The sequence below is a fragment of the Bufo gargarizans genome, chromosome 3, assembly GCF_014858855.1.
Source record: "Bufo gargarizans isolate SCDJY-AF-19 chromosome 3, ASM1485885v1, whole genome shotgun sequence".
Lineage (NCBI taxonomy): Eukaryota > Metazoa > Chordata > Amphibia > Anura > Bufonidae > Bufo > Bufo gargarizans.
This window is the reverse complement of record NC_058082.1, coordinates 473,735,487-473,752,938: the sequence shown is the minus strand read 5'-3', so window position 1 is coordinate 473,752,938 and position 17,452 is coordinate 473,735,487. Positions and strand designations below refer to the sequence as shown.

The 17,452-nt window shown below is 39.7% G+C and overlaps 1 protein-coding gene across 1 annotated transcript in view; it reads right to left on the bottom strand.

Annotated features, from left to right (window-relative positions):
* Positions 1 to 9,068: 9,068 nt before the first annotated feature.
* Positions 9,069 to 17,452, bottom strand: part of GRPR (gastrin releasing peptide receptor) — a 295,798-nt gene continuing 287,414 nt past the window's right edge. Inside the window, exon 3 of the mRNA XM_044288093.1 lies at positions 9,069 to 9,461. Coding sequence (XP_044144028.1) covers positions 9,069 to 9,461 — 393 coding nt within the window. The remainder of the gene's footprint in view (positions 9,462 to 17,452) is intronic.

Sequence of the window (17,452 nt, the reverse complement as noted above, 5' to 3'; positions counted from 1 at the left end):
CCTTTCCATATCCACACTGTACTGCTGCTGCTCCCAATTAAAAGGGAGAATTTTTCGAGGTTTGTTCAGGACAAGCCACTGTTTTTCCTGACAGCACTTGTGCATGTATACATACTAACAGGAATTCTGCCACTGTCAAAGCATAATTTTTAAATACTTGTGCAGAACAAGCCACTCTTTCTTTCTGACAATTAACTTTGCGTGTATAGGCAGGCATTCTGTCGCTGTTAAGGTATCATTTTTGGACTCTTGTGCAGAACAAACCACTCCTTCTTCTGATATTAATGGGTGTATGTATAACCAGTGGTATGGATCTGCCTACGTTGAGGCATCAGTTTGGACGCTTGGTCTCAATAAGCCCATAACACCATGGAGTAGCTTTGGCACTCTGCAACAACACAAGTGCATAGGAGCTGAAGACCTGTGATGACATTGTCACCATCATGTGAACAGTACAAGAGGAGGCAGTGGAAGTGGTGGTAAAGGACCTATTATGACGTCATTGTCCTTTGATCAGTGCAGGATAGGGCAGAGCTCAGCAATGAAGAGAAGATGTCATGAAGACACATGACACAATGGATTCAATATGAGAACCAGAGAAATGCTGGGAGATGTAGCTCTCTACTCTTATGTTATGTTATTTAGATGGAACTATATGTTGGAGGGGGCTGAGGGGAAGGAGTGTTGTTATTTAAATGGGACAGTATGTTATAGGTGGCTGGATGTAGGGAGTGATGTTATTCAAATGGCACTGTATGTTGGAGGTTCTGGAGGGAGGGATGTTATTTACATGTGACTGTATGTTGGAGGAGGCTGGATGGATTGATATTAATTACATGGGACTGCATGTTGGGACTGAAGCAAGGTAATTATGTTATTTATATCGGAATGTATTTTAGAGGGTGCTGGGGTGAGATTGTGATGTTTCTTACATGGGACAGTAGGCTGGAGGGAGGAGAATGATGTTATTTACATGGACCTGAATGTTAGAGGTCCTGGGCAACTATAATTTCTAGGGGCACTACAGGGAGGATTATGACTACAGGGAGCACTGCAGGGGCATTATAAGTACTGGAGGCACCATGGGGGGGGGGGGGCATTATAGATACTAAGGGTACTACAGGGTGTATTATTATTATACTGCCAATATAAATATTAGGGAAATATAGGGTGAAACAGAACACTACAAAAATTGGTGCACCCCAATGGTAAATGCAATTGATAATATATGGCTAAACCCTCAATCTGATACTTTCGCCAATATATTCTTATATCAAGAACATACCGGAGCCAATGCACCTCCTTAAAGTCTCTCATAGTGGCACAGGACCTAATGCTAACCGACCTGTGCCAGTGGGCCGTATGGGCAATTACAGCAAACAGCTCTCAGGTTACCTCCAGCGTGAAATCACACATACAATTTCAGAAGGAAGGAGACTGTGAGTCCCAGTTTAAGTGGTGCAGGCCACACAGGTGCACCTAAATAATACATCCTGGAGTTGCCACACCTCCAGGTACACATATAGAAACAAACTAACTAAATTAAGTGGTCTTAAATGGTAGAAAAATGCTGAAAGCCCCAAATGCTGTTGCACATTTCTAAATGAGGGGGAAAATTCCGCACATGTGATCCGTTGCTAACAGTAATACCCAGCAAAAATGCATACAATGGAGGATGCCAGCAACGGACCACATCTACCACAAGGACATCCTAAACACTATAGCCCAATGTGCGGATGTGATGGATTATACAATTTTTGTAATGTTCTGTTTTATATAATCCATCACATCCGCACATTGTGCTATCCTGTTTAGGATGTTCTTGTGGTACATGTGGTTCGTTGTAGGCATCCTCCATTGTGTGCATTTCTGCTGGGGATTACTGTTAGCAACGGATCACAAGTACGGAATTTGATCCCCATCTAGAAATGCTCAACAGCATTTGGGGCTTTGAGCATTTTTCTGCCGTTTAAGACCACCTTATTTAGTAAATAGTTTGAAAATATAGGGTGGCATAATTAATGGGCTACAACAGGGAGCATTATACATACTGGAGCACTTTGTGGGGCATTATAACTACTGGAGGCTTTATTACGATTGATGACTCTATAGGAATGCCTTATAGATCATCCTAAATTCTCCTGGGGCGTCAAGGGATGCCTTATAGAGGGGCCTTATTACTATTGTTGGCACTATAAGGGGACTTATCACTACTGTTGGAGTTATAGGGAGCCTTATTACCACTGGAGGCACAATAAGGGTGCCTTATTTACACTGGAGGCTCTGTGGGGGCATTATTACTACTGGAAGTACTGTGGGGGCATTATTATTGGGCACAATATGGAGGGAATTTACTAATTGATGAGCATTATCACTATTAAGGGCACTGTAGGGGTACAATTACTAATTAGTGCACTCTGGGAGAGAATAACTATTGGTGGAATACTATTACTATGGGAGGACTATCTGTATAGCACTATTATTTCTGCAGTATAGTGTTTGTGGGCACTGGGGAGCACAGCACAGGATAATGTTAAAATGAGGAACCTAAGATGTCTGTGTGGTAAACCTGGCAGAGAAAAGATGTAGCTGGGAGCAGTCCGATCTTTGCCAAATGTAGAAGATGAGGAAAGACAACATTTACATCAAAGGAGTAGACATCACTGGATGAAAGTGGTATTTAGTGCTGAGTTTTCCTGGCTGGGGTAAGAGTTGAATTGAGAATTTTGCCTGGGAAGAAGAGAAGCCATTTCAATTTTCACCTCGGGCAGCAGAAACCCTATACTTGGCCTTGGCTGCAATGTAAACAAGGCAGAGGAGGAGAGAGAAAAGTGATTCTCCTCCCTCTCCTCTGCACTGCGGTGCTAAATGTTAAAGGCTATGTACATCTTCGGGGACATGTTTTTATTATTTTGAGCTAAAAATATTTTTTTCAATTGATCGATATTAAAATTATGGCATCATTTTTTCTGTACAGACCTGACATGTTCTATCTGTGGAATTTTTGTCTTTTCCGTCAGACCAGGAGCAGATGGACTTCTTATCTCTGCTCTCTGCCCTTATAAACACTCATTATAGCTCAGTTCTTATCTTAATGATAAGAATGTGGCTTAAATAACAGTTTATGACCTCTCAGTAGGTTAGAGATAAGGTTTATTAGATGACCGGCACAAAAAAAATTGCCTCCGAAAGTGTACATAGCCTTTAAGCTGACTGGTGGAGTAGCAGTAGCAGTGAGGGGAAACTGCTGCGCCACTAATCTGCTCAGTCATACTCAGTAACAAACACCAGCACTGCCAATAAGGAATCAGGTGCTGCTATGTGACATTAAATACTTCCACTGACATGCCATGAGTGAGCAAACATGAAATAGGTGTCTAATTTATTATGAGATGTATCCCTTATAATAAATTAGGTGCACCTAACTCCTGTGGGCATCTAAGTAACACTGGCGTAAGAAATGTCAGCCTTAGTATAGTCTGCCCCATGGTGTTTTGTAATTTTCTTTTTGCAGCATGGCTTTCAGTTAAGCATGCATACGTATGGGAGAGTTGTGAGGGATAGCTGACAGCCAAAGGAGTGTTTGACTGCCAACTATCTAAACTGTATGGTTATCAATAGGGGGCACTAAAGTGCCTATGGCAGCATGAACTCTAAATACAGACCTGATAACTGGTAATGTCCCCCTAATCTGGGACTTACAGAAAATTTTGCAGCTCCAACAGCGGGTGTCCAATGTGTAAGTAGTGAGTGTGTGGTATTTACTCAGTGTATGAATGGCATATGTGTGGCATGTGACTATGCTAGCACTTAACGCTAGAGCATGGATTCTGAAGGAAGTCCTTTTTTTATATAAATGCAGCACTGAGTAAAGGTTGGAAGAGTATTAATCCAGTATATATCCAATTGCCATATGAATAGATTCATTCTCTTTAGTCAAGAAGAAGAAGAAGATGTTTATTAGAAGTTGAGCTACAACTTGGCATTTGTGGCAATGGACTGCTTCATTGGATTGTTTCACATTACAAGTGTATTTTCTATATAACTGATAAATAATGAACTAAAAACACCAATTTATTTTAATTGCAATCATTGAAATACCAATATTTGAACTCCTGCAGCATGCATGCAGGGCATACACAGGCCAGTTGTGAATTAAATATTGTCTTTACAATTCCTGTATAAATGAATCAATTTTACAAGTCACAAATAGTAACAACAAGTTGAACCCTTTATCAAGAGCTAGTAGTGGCTGAGCCAGATTTGAGGACTCAAAGGCTATGTATACCTTCAGGGGCAATTTTTTTATCATTACATTTTACTCATTTTGGGCTAAATATAATTTTTTCAATTGTTCATTATTTAAAATATTGACTCGTTCTGTCACAAAGGATTAACTGTTTGTCTAGCTATGTGAATGGTACTTTCTTCTAATAAACCTTATGTCCAAATTACTAAAATGTCATAAAAACTTTTTTCTTATTAATAAGATAATAACTGAGCTATAATGAGGGTTGAGGTGAGAGATCACAGATAAGGAGTCAGCTGGTTCTGTGTGTAGCTATTAGGCTGTTTCTAATGCATTACTCAGCTTCTGCATTATATGCTGTGCTGTTTGTCTCATTCTCTGTCTGAGCAATAGGTTCAGTAATCTGCTAGTTCCTGCTAAGGTGTATTGTATCTGATTGTCTGCCCATGTACCGATTTCTGCCTGATTCCTGGATTCTGAACCTCCAGTGCCTGAACAGACTTGTGCGTAATTATGGCATTGACCCACTGGTGCTTGCCCTAGCATCAGATCTGTTTCATGGATTCATACAAACTCTGCCTGCCCTGACCTCAACCTATTAATGACTACGAGTTTCACCTATGGGTCATCTGCCAACCACAACTCCAGGAGGTAGCAGCCTGGTGGCTCCCTTGCAGCGAAGTCCAGATTTTTGCATAGGGGTTAAAGGGTGAATACCAGGGGATTTCCAGGAAAATGCCTTAGGTTTAGCCTAACGTCAAACTGGTTGGTTGTCAAACTGGTTCCACACCCACTGAACATATCAACTGTTTACTAGATAGCGCTGGTTACTGCAGTATTGTAGTAATTAGCACTGTCCACTAAACAGTGGATGGAGCTGTTTAGTTCGCCTGTCTATTTCTGGCACCTGAGCTACTGAAAAAAGCTGATTGATGGGGTGCCAGTTGAATCCCTGCCAATCAGATATTGATTTTAATTGGCTTAATACAAATTAACATCTTAAAATATTAAGGGATTCATTTCTCTTAATAAAAGGGGCGACATCCATTCACTTCTCAGGAAAGCTCGAGCTGCCTGATGGAACAGACTGAAAATTCAGATCCTGCTTCCAGAAAAACTGAAGGCTGCAGAGAGACATAGGTTCAAAATTTAAAATAAAAACCAATTGGAAATTTTGGTTTTTAGCTTAAAATGAATACAATGCAATCATAAAAATATTTTCCCCAAAGATGTACATAGCCTTTAAAGCCTATCAACTTAACAGGATTCGGTGACGATGCTAAAACATATGGAAATAATGGAGTCTGGGAACCAGATATGCACATTGTGCGGAGGTGTATACACCTCGGCTTCAAAGACTCACTGCACATGTCTGGTTCCCAGCCGCCAATGATGTGCGTCTGCTCCTGCGCAAGATTTGGTAGGCGCAGACGCTGACTTGCAGGATGGAAGGGGCGGGCTGTAGCAGCAAGGCGAGAGAGATTGCTGGCTGTAGTCAGTGACTAGGCTCCACCATTGACATGCCCCAGTGACTCCACAAAGACCATATTGATGACATCAGGTACATTTTATAAGTTGTTTTTCCACAATAAAAAATGATTATGAACTGAAATCAGCTTAGGAAACAAGGCAGCGTGACCAGTGTGAACATGTTACTAGCTCAATAGGACCATTCTGGTGACAGGTTGCCTTTAATCCACCTTGTAGCTGATGCACATGTTTATTACTACCCAAGGTTGGTGAAAGTAGCAAATTTGGTACAACCGTTTAGGTTTGTTTAGCCATATCTCTTTTATCCTTTGCCAAACTGCCATTTCTTTTTCTTGTTAAATGTGTAGGGCTACAAGTGAACATTTTTTTCATTTTACTTTATTTATTGATTTTGCACTTTTAATGAAAAAACTGACCCTGAATTAGATTTTTGGCAGTGAGTTGCTCATCTTCAGTGTTCAGCATAGTACTGAAGAGTAAAGGCGTTCCTTACCCACTGCCTCCCTCATATGTTGCCTAAAGCTGGCCATGAAAACTACATATATGTACATATTGCCCTGTTTGACAATGGTATACTACCAGCAGCTAGTTAGCGAGTGCACCGGACATACAGATTGCACAGACACTGTCAGCCCTCACAGCAGACAGTGTACCTATGTCAAACAGGGCAATATATATATATATATACATAGTATTTATGGTTAGCTTTAGCCATATATGAGAGACGCAGTGAGAGCTGCGCAGTGAGTGAGGAACATCTTCACTTCGCTGTGAAGATGGATTAGGGAAAACTTCAGTATTGGTTTTTCATTAAAAAAATGCAAAATCAATAAAGTATATTAAAAAAATGTTCATTATCACTTGCCCTACATATTTAACAAAAAAAATTAAGAATTGGGAGTTATACCTTAATGTTAGAGAACAAGATTAAATGATGCAAGTCTTTATTCCACGTAACACTGTATATGGAAATTTTGATGTCCAGGCTGTAAATATTCTGTCTTTTGTGCCACATGTACTGGTAATGTCACCAGATCCTGGAGAGTTATTTCACCATAACTTTTCTCCTCATCCTAAAAAGCGTACATATATTAACAAACTACATTTGCTTGCTCTTTTTAGCAACAGGAAGGCAACATTTTATCCCAAATATTTACTACATTTGTAAAGGTCCAATAAAGTTCTTGTAGGAATTATTTCATTTACATGTTTTCTTTAAAAAAAAAAGTTATAATAATATTATGTTATGGTCGAAGCAATGTAGAAAGGCAGTAGGTAGTCCTTCTGATTATTACAGTTCTGGTATCCCAGCATGACCTCTTCTTCCAATGCGTGCTGGTTTTCTGAGTTTACCAATCACTAAGGTAGGTGCAAGGGATTTCTGCTGCTTTTTAAAAATATTTTAGTTTTATAATTCTTTAGACATAGTATTTTTTAATTACTTCTTGGTTAATACAGAATTTCCAAGACACAATGAGGCTGCATCTCCACGTTCAGGTTTTTAAAAGTAGATTTTTAAGCCAAAGCCAGAAGGGATTCAAAACAGAAGTGCAGTTTTGCAACACAACTTGTGACTTTTTAGCTATCTCAGAAACCCTCGCCACTTTTCCAAAAAGTAGGTGAGGTGTTGGCAGGAGGAGGCTCCACAGCCCAACTTACCGTATTTAGCAATATATGTGCCAGAAACCGGTGCACATTTCACCAGAAATCGACTCCAGCTCCTGGCTGGAGTACATTTCTGTTCTGGTGCACAGACAGCAGAAGATGCAACAAATTTATTTAGAGGCTTGATAAATTGGTCAGAACTTCTGACAGTTTTTATTAAGACCAAAATGTGAAACGCTGGTGTTTAGTAAATGACTCCTTAAACATTTCCTTCATATGCATCTTCTATTTATGATCCACTCCTGGCATTGGCATCAGAAATTGCATTAAAAAAACTGGTGTGTGGAGTGTGGAAATCCAGCCAGTATTACGAACATATGGAATTCATGCATATTATCCTTACACAATCATTATATGGCTTTTGTGCTTATGTTATACCTGCCTATGTTTAGTACATTGCCTCCTGTTTAATTTCACATTCAGTCTTATTATATTTCTCAAGCTAGAGTTCAAACAATGGCTTCAGTGCCAGTAAACAACACTCTGTATAACTTAGTAACTATATTCAGAAAATAAATACTTAATAATTCATGTGTAATAACTGGAAATTGTTATATACATGGAAAGGAAAGTAATCCATCTATAGGAAAGTTCAGTATATTGTCCATTTCAACCCTCTGAGTAATAATATTTTGGAAGGGGGAAGAGGCAGTGACAAAGTCCAATATTTCTGTAGGCTCTTCGAACTTCCTTGGGATTCCTGGAAGAGTCTAACTCTTGAATGTCCACATCATGGTAACCTGAAGGTTTTAAGCAAGGGTTTACAAGACAAAATATAGCAAAAAGAGTATTCACCCGTTCCCCTTGCACTTTTGTAATAACTTATTCGTAGATATATAATTTCTCCTCTTGACTTTTTAGCAGCATGGGTAATAGGACTTTATACAACAGATAGCCAACCTATGATGGCCCAGCCAATGTTCTCAGGGATCATAATTAAAGAGGACCTTGACTCTGTACATACATATCTGTAAGGAAAGGATATATGAAATGTGCCTTCAATCAACAAAAGTGTATACAGGTAGCTGCTTCTCTACATGCAACTTTTATGATTTAGTAAATAATTGCATTCCCCATTAGACAATGCTTTATCTTTTTTTATCTTTTTTTTACAAATCTGCACTGTTTTGTTACTCTGTTATTCCTCCTGTTTATTTATAAATAGATTAACAATAAAGCGTTACCATTACCTTTGTCTTAAGGGTGTGTCCCTACACAATCTAATTTAGTACTTTCAGCTCTGACTGGACAGGGTCATAGTGTGTAGGGACATTTCTCCGACTGGTAGAACCCAACTTTCAGTTGATTCGTAATACTCTAGGAGGATTAACCAAGGAACTGTACAACACAGATGCTTCAAACTTCTTATATTATGGAGGAAGCCATTTCACTAGCATAGATATGTCCAGAGGGCTCACTGATACTCTTTAATTAAGAGAACACAGTATATTTTAGCTATTGCATCTCGCATATAAATGGCAGATCTAGAAAACATTTTTTTTATTGTTTTACTCCAAATTCCTGAAATATTGTAGCTGGGCCATGATAAGTTGACTTTACCAGTAGTAACATTCGGCCTTCCACAGTAACACTTGTACTATTTACAGATACTGGTTAACAACCCTTTTCAAGGAAAAAATTTACAAATGTCCAGGTGGCACTTTTATACACAACCTTCTTGGCAGATGTGCTTGCCATTGATCAGACTGAAGCTGGCTATGGAATGGTTGGTGCTTTTTAGCGAGGTCATTCTGGTGGTGCTTCGTCCTGTGCTCTGAGACCTCACAATGAGTCTTGGCCTGCAGCAGAACAACTGGTTGTTGAACTGTTTCCTAAAACTCTTGCTTAACAAGTACAAAGCAAACGGGTTAACGCAGGAATTGGTAAAGGCCAACACACGAGCACAGATGCTGGTTATGTAGTGCAAGACGGAAGTGTCCACTTCTGAATAATGGTAAGAACGATATAAATAAATGACATGGTTGGGAAGCCAGCAGAAGGCGAAAAGTCCAACAAAGACCAAGACTGTTTTTGCAAGTCGTTTGCGAGATTCAATCTGAAAAAAAAAAAAATAAATTAGAATATAAATTATTGTGCTATAAATATTGACTTTGTTTTACAAAGTGCCTATGCAAAACAGCTTTTATACTGTAGGAATAACGTCCAGCTCCCTTTCCCTTAAAAAACAATGCTTTATTCGTTCACATATTCAATTAAAATTCATGTGTACAAACGGAGAAACTGTAGCAGAATGTGACGCGTTTCGGGCCACTTGGTATGGGCCTTTCATCCAGACATGTACAACTGACTAAAAACAAAATTTTTATATACCCAGAATGCACCCTCTCCTGATTTGGTGATTGACATCACCCACAGCGCAGCCACAGAGGTGGCTGCCACCACACGGCTTACTGGAGCGCTGGCTTATGTTGTCCTGAATGGAGAACCTGCAAGTAAAGGCAGCCCGAAGGCTGCTTTTCATCATCATCTGGGCATCCCTTATGGTCATTAATATCTGTGGTAGTGCATGCTAGGGTGGCAGAGCGTAGTTTATATATATCTTCAGTTATATCTGTTGTAGCATTTCAGTGAGGTGCAATCGGCTCAGACTTTTGGCACTATATATAGAGGACTACATATATATAGCTATCTTACATTTATTAGATAAATGGTAGGGAGACAGAAAAAAATAAAACAGCGGCACTGCCCCTTTAAGGAAATCACTCACATATCCTCAGACCCCGGAACTCCTGAGACGCGCGGCTGCACAGGTTAGACCCGGACTGCGTGGTGCTCAGCGTGGTAAGCTTAGAGTAATCAGCATGGGTGTCCAGCTCCCAGGCCGTCCCACTCCCCAGCCTATGCAGCTGATGTCTACCTGCTAGCCAGCAATAAAGTTTTGTTGAAGAACCGACCCTGGTGAGTGCTGCGTCTACCTGTCCTCTACCGTCCATGCATCTTACATTTATTGACTGGGTACCTAGTATCATTCGCTATTAAGCCACTGTTTTGCCATTACTCTTCTGCCACACCTAATCTTTAATCTGTTCAACTACCATTTTCTAGTGTGGACCGGACTATGTTCTTGTTTTACATTATCAGACTGCACTGTGTGAACAGCTTCCAATGATATTTGCGCACTTTTATGACAGTGGTTCTGTAGATTAATTTCTCACTGCCAATACTGTAAGTCTTACCAACAGTTGACTTGCCAGATCTGATTATAGATTATCTGGAAATGGCGCAAGAAGAAAGTTTAGACGATATTAACATTCTAAAAAACAAAACTGCAGCAACAAAGAGACCTTTTGAACCGGTCTATGCTCTTGATTGAAGATCAGAAAAATCAGAGTAGAAATAAGAATTTCAGAATAAGGGCATACCTAAGCAAATATCCTCAACCCTTTTGGGAAACCTCAGGGCTATGGGAATAGTCATTGAGAGAAACCTTTGAGCGCTATCCATATTTACCTGGATAATAGCTGTCTCTCTGAACAAGAGTCATCGTTTAAAGCCTCTACAGGAGAAGCTTCAGGAAAACAAACTACAATACAAATGGCTGTTTGCCTTCAGGACTGGAATTACTAAAACAATATATGGGCTACTGATTATTCTGGGTCTGACACCCTACAATCTACCTCTGTGGTAATAGTAGATTAATATATTTTTCAACAGGATGAGCTACCATGAAATAGTTTATTCTGGATACAAGCCCACATGTCAACCCTCTTTCTCTCTGCAGCAGTGTAATAGATTATGAGTGGGATCAATATGAGGTCTTCAGGTCCCTACCACAATTTCCAGCCTAATATTGCAAATCCTAACATTCTCTACTTTCACTAAAAATCATAGTTATTAAACCAGTTACAGTAGACAGTGTATTGTTGGTATTGTTTTGGTTAACAACCCCCCCTCCCCCCCCCCCACCACACACACACACACACTTTACCACCTGTTTCATTAAAAGTTTTTTTCAGGACATATATTGATGGCCTGTATTTAGGATAAATCATCAATATCTGATTGGCAAGGATCAGACTCAAAGCACCCCCACCATTCAGATGTTCTGCAGTAGCTCGTGTGAAGTAAACAGGGGCCAGAACTACACAGCTCCATCCACTGTTGTCACGGTTGTGTCCAGTGCCCACCGCTGTCATGCTACTTCAGGGAGGCGCAATCACTGATGTACTCAACTTTCGTCTATCGCAATTTCAGAGCTCTGGAACCGGCCCAGGCGCCAGTCTCCTATGTGTCTGTTGGGGGATATATTCTATTGAACCTCACCTCATTCTGCATTATTAACTTTGATTCTGTGTGTAGCTATTAGGCTGTGCTGTTTGTCTCATTCTCTGTTTGTCTCATGCTCTGTCTGAGCAATAGGTTCAGTAATCTGCTAGTTCCTGCCAAGGTGTGCTGTATCTGATTGTCTGCCCATGTACCGATTTCTGCCTGATTCCTGGATTCTGACCCTCCAGTGCCTGAACAGACTTGTGCGCAATTATGGTACTGACCCACTGGTGCTTGCCCTGGCGTCAGATCTGTTTCATGGATTCGTACAAACTTTGCCTGCCCTGACCTCAACCTATTAATGGCTACAAGTTTCACCTATGGGTCATCTGCCAACCACAACTCCAGGAGGTAGTAGCCTGGTGGCTCTCCTGCAGCAAAGTCTAGATTTGTGCATAGGTGTTAAAGGGTGAATACCAGGGGATTTACAGGAACATGCCTTAGGTTTAGCCTAACGTCAAACTTGTTGGTTGTCACAGTGGTTCCACACCCACTGAACATATCAACTGTTTACTAGATAGCGCTGGTTACTGCAGCATGGAGCTGTTTAGTTCACCTGCCTATTTCTGGCACCTGAGCTACTGAAAAAAAAAGCTGATTGATGGGGTGCCAGTTGAATCCCTGCCAATCAGATATTGATGACCTAGCCAACGGATAGGCCACCAAAATCAAAATATAGGTAATAGAAAAACCCTTTACATATGGCATAACTTCATTTTTAAGGTGTTTAATATCTTTATCAATTTAGTTTTAGTTACATATAGCTTAATACAAATTAACATCTTAAAATATTAAGGGATTAATTTCTCTTAACAAAAGGAACGACATCCATTCAGTTCTCAGAAAAAGTTTGAGGGGAGATAACTACCATGGAGGCATAACATAGGACTGCTATGGAGCCTTGGGAGATGGGGCTTGGTACTGAACTGCTTCTCCTGTTCCCTACATAGATTCATGACAATTTCCTGCAGACATTAATAGAGAGAACTTAATATATAGATATTCTACAGCTTAAAGGGGTTGTCAAATATAATTTATTATGTAGATAAAGGTCTTACTAATGTGTTGTGACTGTCCATATTACTTCCTTTGCTGGCTGGATTAAATGTTCCCTCACATTATACACTGCTCATTTCCATGGTTTGACCACTCTGCAATCCAGCAGCAGTGTTCATGCTTACACACATTAGGAAAAAGCACCAGCCTATGTGAGCTCCCATGGTCCCGGCCACCAGAGAGGCTGATGCTTTTTTCTATAGTGTGCAAGCACAACCACCGCTGATGGCTTGTATTAACTTTCTCTACATGATAAATGCCACTTGCTGAAGTGAAACAACCCCTTTAAGTGCAACAGTCACTGTATACATTTCTATGCACTAAGCTCTCCTAGTGGTCAATATAGGCAGAGAGCTTTGTAATATATTATGTGAGGGGAAGCAGAGGCTTTAGAACAGTATGGAAGAGATTCAATTTATTTATGCTGGGTGTTTGATAAATACATTGAGAAATATGGTAACTAAAATGAGGGTCATATTTCTAAAGCATGTGTTCTACTTTTTCCAATACAAAAGTTATGTAAAGTAAGTTGGAGAATGTTTTTTTTATTAAAAATTATTTCTCTTAATAAAGAAAAAAAATTACATTTTCAGAAATCTCACTGTGGGGGCATACGTGGTTTTACTATGGGGATCATGAAAACTGAAAATTCATTTTAAGGGTAACAAAATTACAAATGTATCCAAATGCCACTTTTCTCAGTGGCACCACAGCACTCATCCTTGCTTAGCCTCCAAAAGTGCAAGGAATCTTCTTCATAAGAATGTGCTGTTCTCAATATAAATTACCTTTGCTGATGCAGAAGGGCACCTTGTATTTGTGAAAGGACATACTGCAAACCAAACATACACTCATTAAAGTTAATAATTATGCTCTGCATAGGAACCAATTATATAGTTACATTCAGAAGGTTTGTGTTCTAAATCAGAGAAACTTTAATTAGCACTTATAACCCCTTGATTTATATGATGTTTAGAGAATACAAAATCCTGCAAGACAAGGATTTGAATGAATATGACCGGAATGAATATGCTCATGTGAAATTGCCCAAAGTCACATAATCTTCCCTGATTCAATTAAGCAAGAATGGTCTTTACTCGTGTTGAGCGAACTTCTGTTTTCAAGTTCAGGGTACAAGGTTCGGGTTATCTAAGAATTCTGTTATGTATTCTGCTACCACAGACTATAATTTATGGTCCGCAGTAGTGGAATCCATAACGGAATTCTTAGATAAACCGAACCCGAACCTTGTAAGCCGAACTTAAAAACAGAAGTTCACTCATCACTGGTCTTGGTATTTAAATGAAACCATCACGGACAACCCTCAACATGTTAAAATGCTAGAGAATTAATAAATAAAAAAATGTAAGCTAAAACCACACAAAGTACTAACTACCCAAAAGTGGGGTCTTTTATCAGAGGTCATTTTGTGTCTCTGGGCTCTCATCTGAAAAAGGAAAGAGAAAAAGACTACCTTCAGATCATAGTCTTTGAAGAAGACTGCAATGCAAAGATCAATCGCATATTAAGTTAATAAAAACCGAATGTTTCCTTCTTTAAAATAAAAGAAATAGCCAGTGAATTTCAATGTATTTTTCCTAATTACCCTAACTCTAGAAGATCAGACTACTGGCCTACCAAAGGAGGGATGTCATTCTGAATACTGTCCATAGCTATACTGAACGTAGAACTTAAAATATAAGCCAAACTATCTACAAAAAATCTTGGCTACATTAATTGACCAAGAACAGAAAGGTTTTGCGACAGGTAGACTGGTTATGGAAAATATCCACAGACTAATGAACGGGGTTGTCTCTGGGGAATGCAGTTAAACATATCTCAACTTCCTGGTTCCGGCTTGACACACAGGAAATGGCTGGAAATGCCTGCTCAACCAATCAAGACCTGCATACTGACCTGCCTCAGAACTTTGCTAGACACCCCCTAGTTAGTCTTGGTACTGATGCCAAGAGATACCTTTCAATGCAGCTTTCTCCCTCTATTCCTCCCCAGGTGCATGAGTAAAAATAATTGGAGACCAGTTTGTCATTTGAGATATACAAAGAGAACTAATTGCTCCATAGTCCTTGGTGGGTGTTTACATGGTAATAGGAAAGAAATAGGTCCTTATAAAAATATGTTATTGATATCTGACAGCAAGAAGACATGGATACTGATAAGGAAATGGTGCCCTTTGCCTTATGATGTATCCAAAACATTGAAGATCAGTGAACATCTGAGCATTGCTAGGAAGATTATTCCTGCTGTCATTAAACAGTGGGGACAGATATGATTAATATTGTCAAGGATTATTATTGACCAAGATCGGCGTATTATGAGTTTTGGAAAAACTAACCTCAAAATATGGGATAAAAAGTCAACACTACTTCACATACAAGCAATTAAATAAGTTTTATAGGAGCAGGTTAAGAAAAGTAGATTATCTCAAATCTAATTCTCCGTTTGATACCTTCTTGGCTGGTAAATGACCTTTATCCCAACCCAGATGTATAGAGTTTTAAAACTTAATGAACAAGTGAAAGGGGAATTCAAACATTCAGCAGCATCTAACTCCCAAAGAAGTCATCAATGATAGATTAGTCAAAGGTGTTTGACCAGTGTATGAAACAATGGTGTAATAGTGTTGGAGGGAAATGCAGTATACGATTGTTTATTTGGTATATTACGGCTTTACTATTCCATTAAAGAGATATTTTCGTTACTATACAAGATCTTGTCCCAAATGCAATAAACCGCAAGCCACATCATTTCATTGTTTTTGGGAATGTGAGCCTATTATTAGATTATGGAAGGATATATATATATATATATATATATATATATATATATATATATATATATATTGTAGGTGTATTAGTTAGAGATGAGCGGAGTTTTAAAAAATTAGATTCGGCTGATTCGCAGAAGTTCACCAAGAAATTTGATTAGTTCCAAATTAATTCATCACAAATCGCTATAAATCAGGTATACAGGCCACTCTGCCTAATCATTTTCTTCCCACTTGGTGGCCCAATCTCAGTGTGAAGGCTTGGAAGTTAACCCTTTCCAATCCGCTGACAGTAAGTTTATGTCGGCGGCCAGGCACTTAAAAATGTTGCCTGCTGGCACGTGCATCAGGAACCATGGCTGCTGGGTGTCTGCTGCTTTAAAGAACATACACCTAGCACTGATGTGCTTTTAATCCTTCAGATGCTGTGGTCATTCGGGTCTGCTTTGGCTCCCCCCAGCGGGGATCGGGGGAACCGGAGCAGGTATGCATCAGCCCCTATCCTCCTGTGTGACGGTACCAGAGATAATACACAGGATTGAGGCGGTAAAAGCTTCCTCAAAGCAAAAAATTGAGGTATCCACAACAGGGATGACCATTATCCCATGTGGATCCCTCCATAAGGTCCGGGATCCCTCCCTACTATGAACCTAGTGGTATTTTGCCTTTAAAATTATTATCCATGGTGGATGGATCAAACATAGCTGCTGGATTATTGCAGCAACACTGTCCCTAGCGCATGAGCACTTGCCACGTCTCTCTCTATGCTTAGCTCACGGGACAATGGTGGAGACTGCACGGGATGAGGCTTTTATAGGGCTGGCTGCACAGCATTATGGGTGATCTCACATTCCCGGGCTTCTTACTTTCACTTTGCAACAAGTGCAACCGCTATTTTAGGAAATCCTGATTTGTTACCACGAATGTGAGGGAAGTTGGCTTAGTTTCAAATTTAAGTTTTCCTAAACTTCAATCCAAATTCCGCTTCAAATGCTTTGCTTCACTCACCACTAGTATTAATCAAAAGGAGAGTTTTTTTATTCATACTGTGTTGCTGGCTACAAAAAAAAAACATTATGTAACTGGTTAAAAAAGGAGGCCCCTAATCGAGAAATGGTAGATGAGTCACTAGTGAATGTTATGAGACTAGAATTAGGATCATTTAGTAGGAGTGACGAGAAAACAAAACAATATGTGAGATTCCGGGGGAAGCAGGGAAATGTCCTCACTAAGTATTATGGGTTGAAGGGGGATGAATCACATAAATACATTATGACCCTTGTTAGTTTACCGAAACCGAGGACATAATAGTTAAAGGATAAAGGGTGCACGACAGAGAAGGAGGAGGGCGAGGGTTAAAAAAATAATAATATTAATAATTGGAATAATTTAAAGGGATCCTGTCAGCACGATTTTTCATAGTAAGCTGCCAACAGATTCGCTGTCATCTCGCACAGGCACAACAAGATGTCACTTGCATGGTCTGCAATACTGCACATGCTCAGCCATAATGGGCACGGCTTGTCTCCACTAACCACTAGGACAGCCCCCTTGGGCTTTTTTTTCACAGGGAATTAACAGATATAAAATTGTTTTTTAGAGTAAACCGAAGCATTCATATGTCAGACATAGGTATATTTCTAACATACTCAGGGATACTTCAGTGAACCTGTTGGCAGCTTAAAGAAGAACTAAAAAAACATGTTATTTTCTGACCTGCTACATGATGCAATCTGTATGAATGTAATCTTCTTACCAGTGTCTGTATTAGTGAGTTATCCCCTCCCTTCTGATCCTCATCTGTGATATGTGACCAGCACTCTGACTCTCCAAATAACAAAGCATCTTATGTGTGGACAGGAAGCCATTTTCTCTATGTATTCCTATGGGAGCCTCAACGTCAATCTCATAGGAAT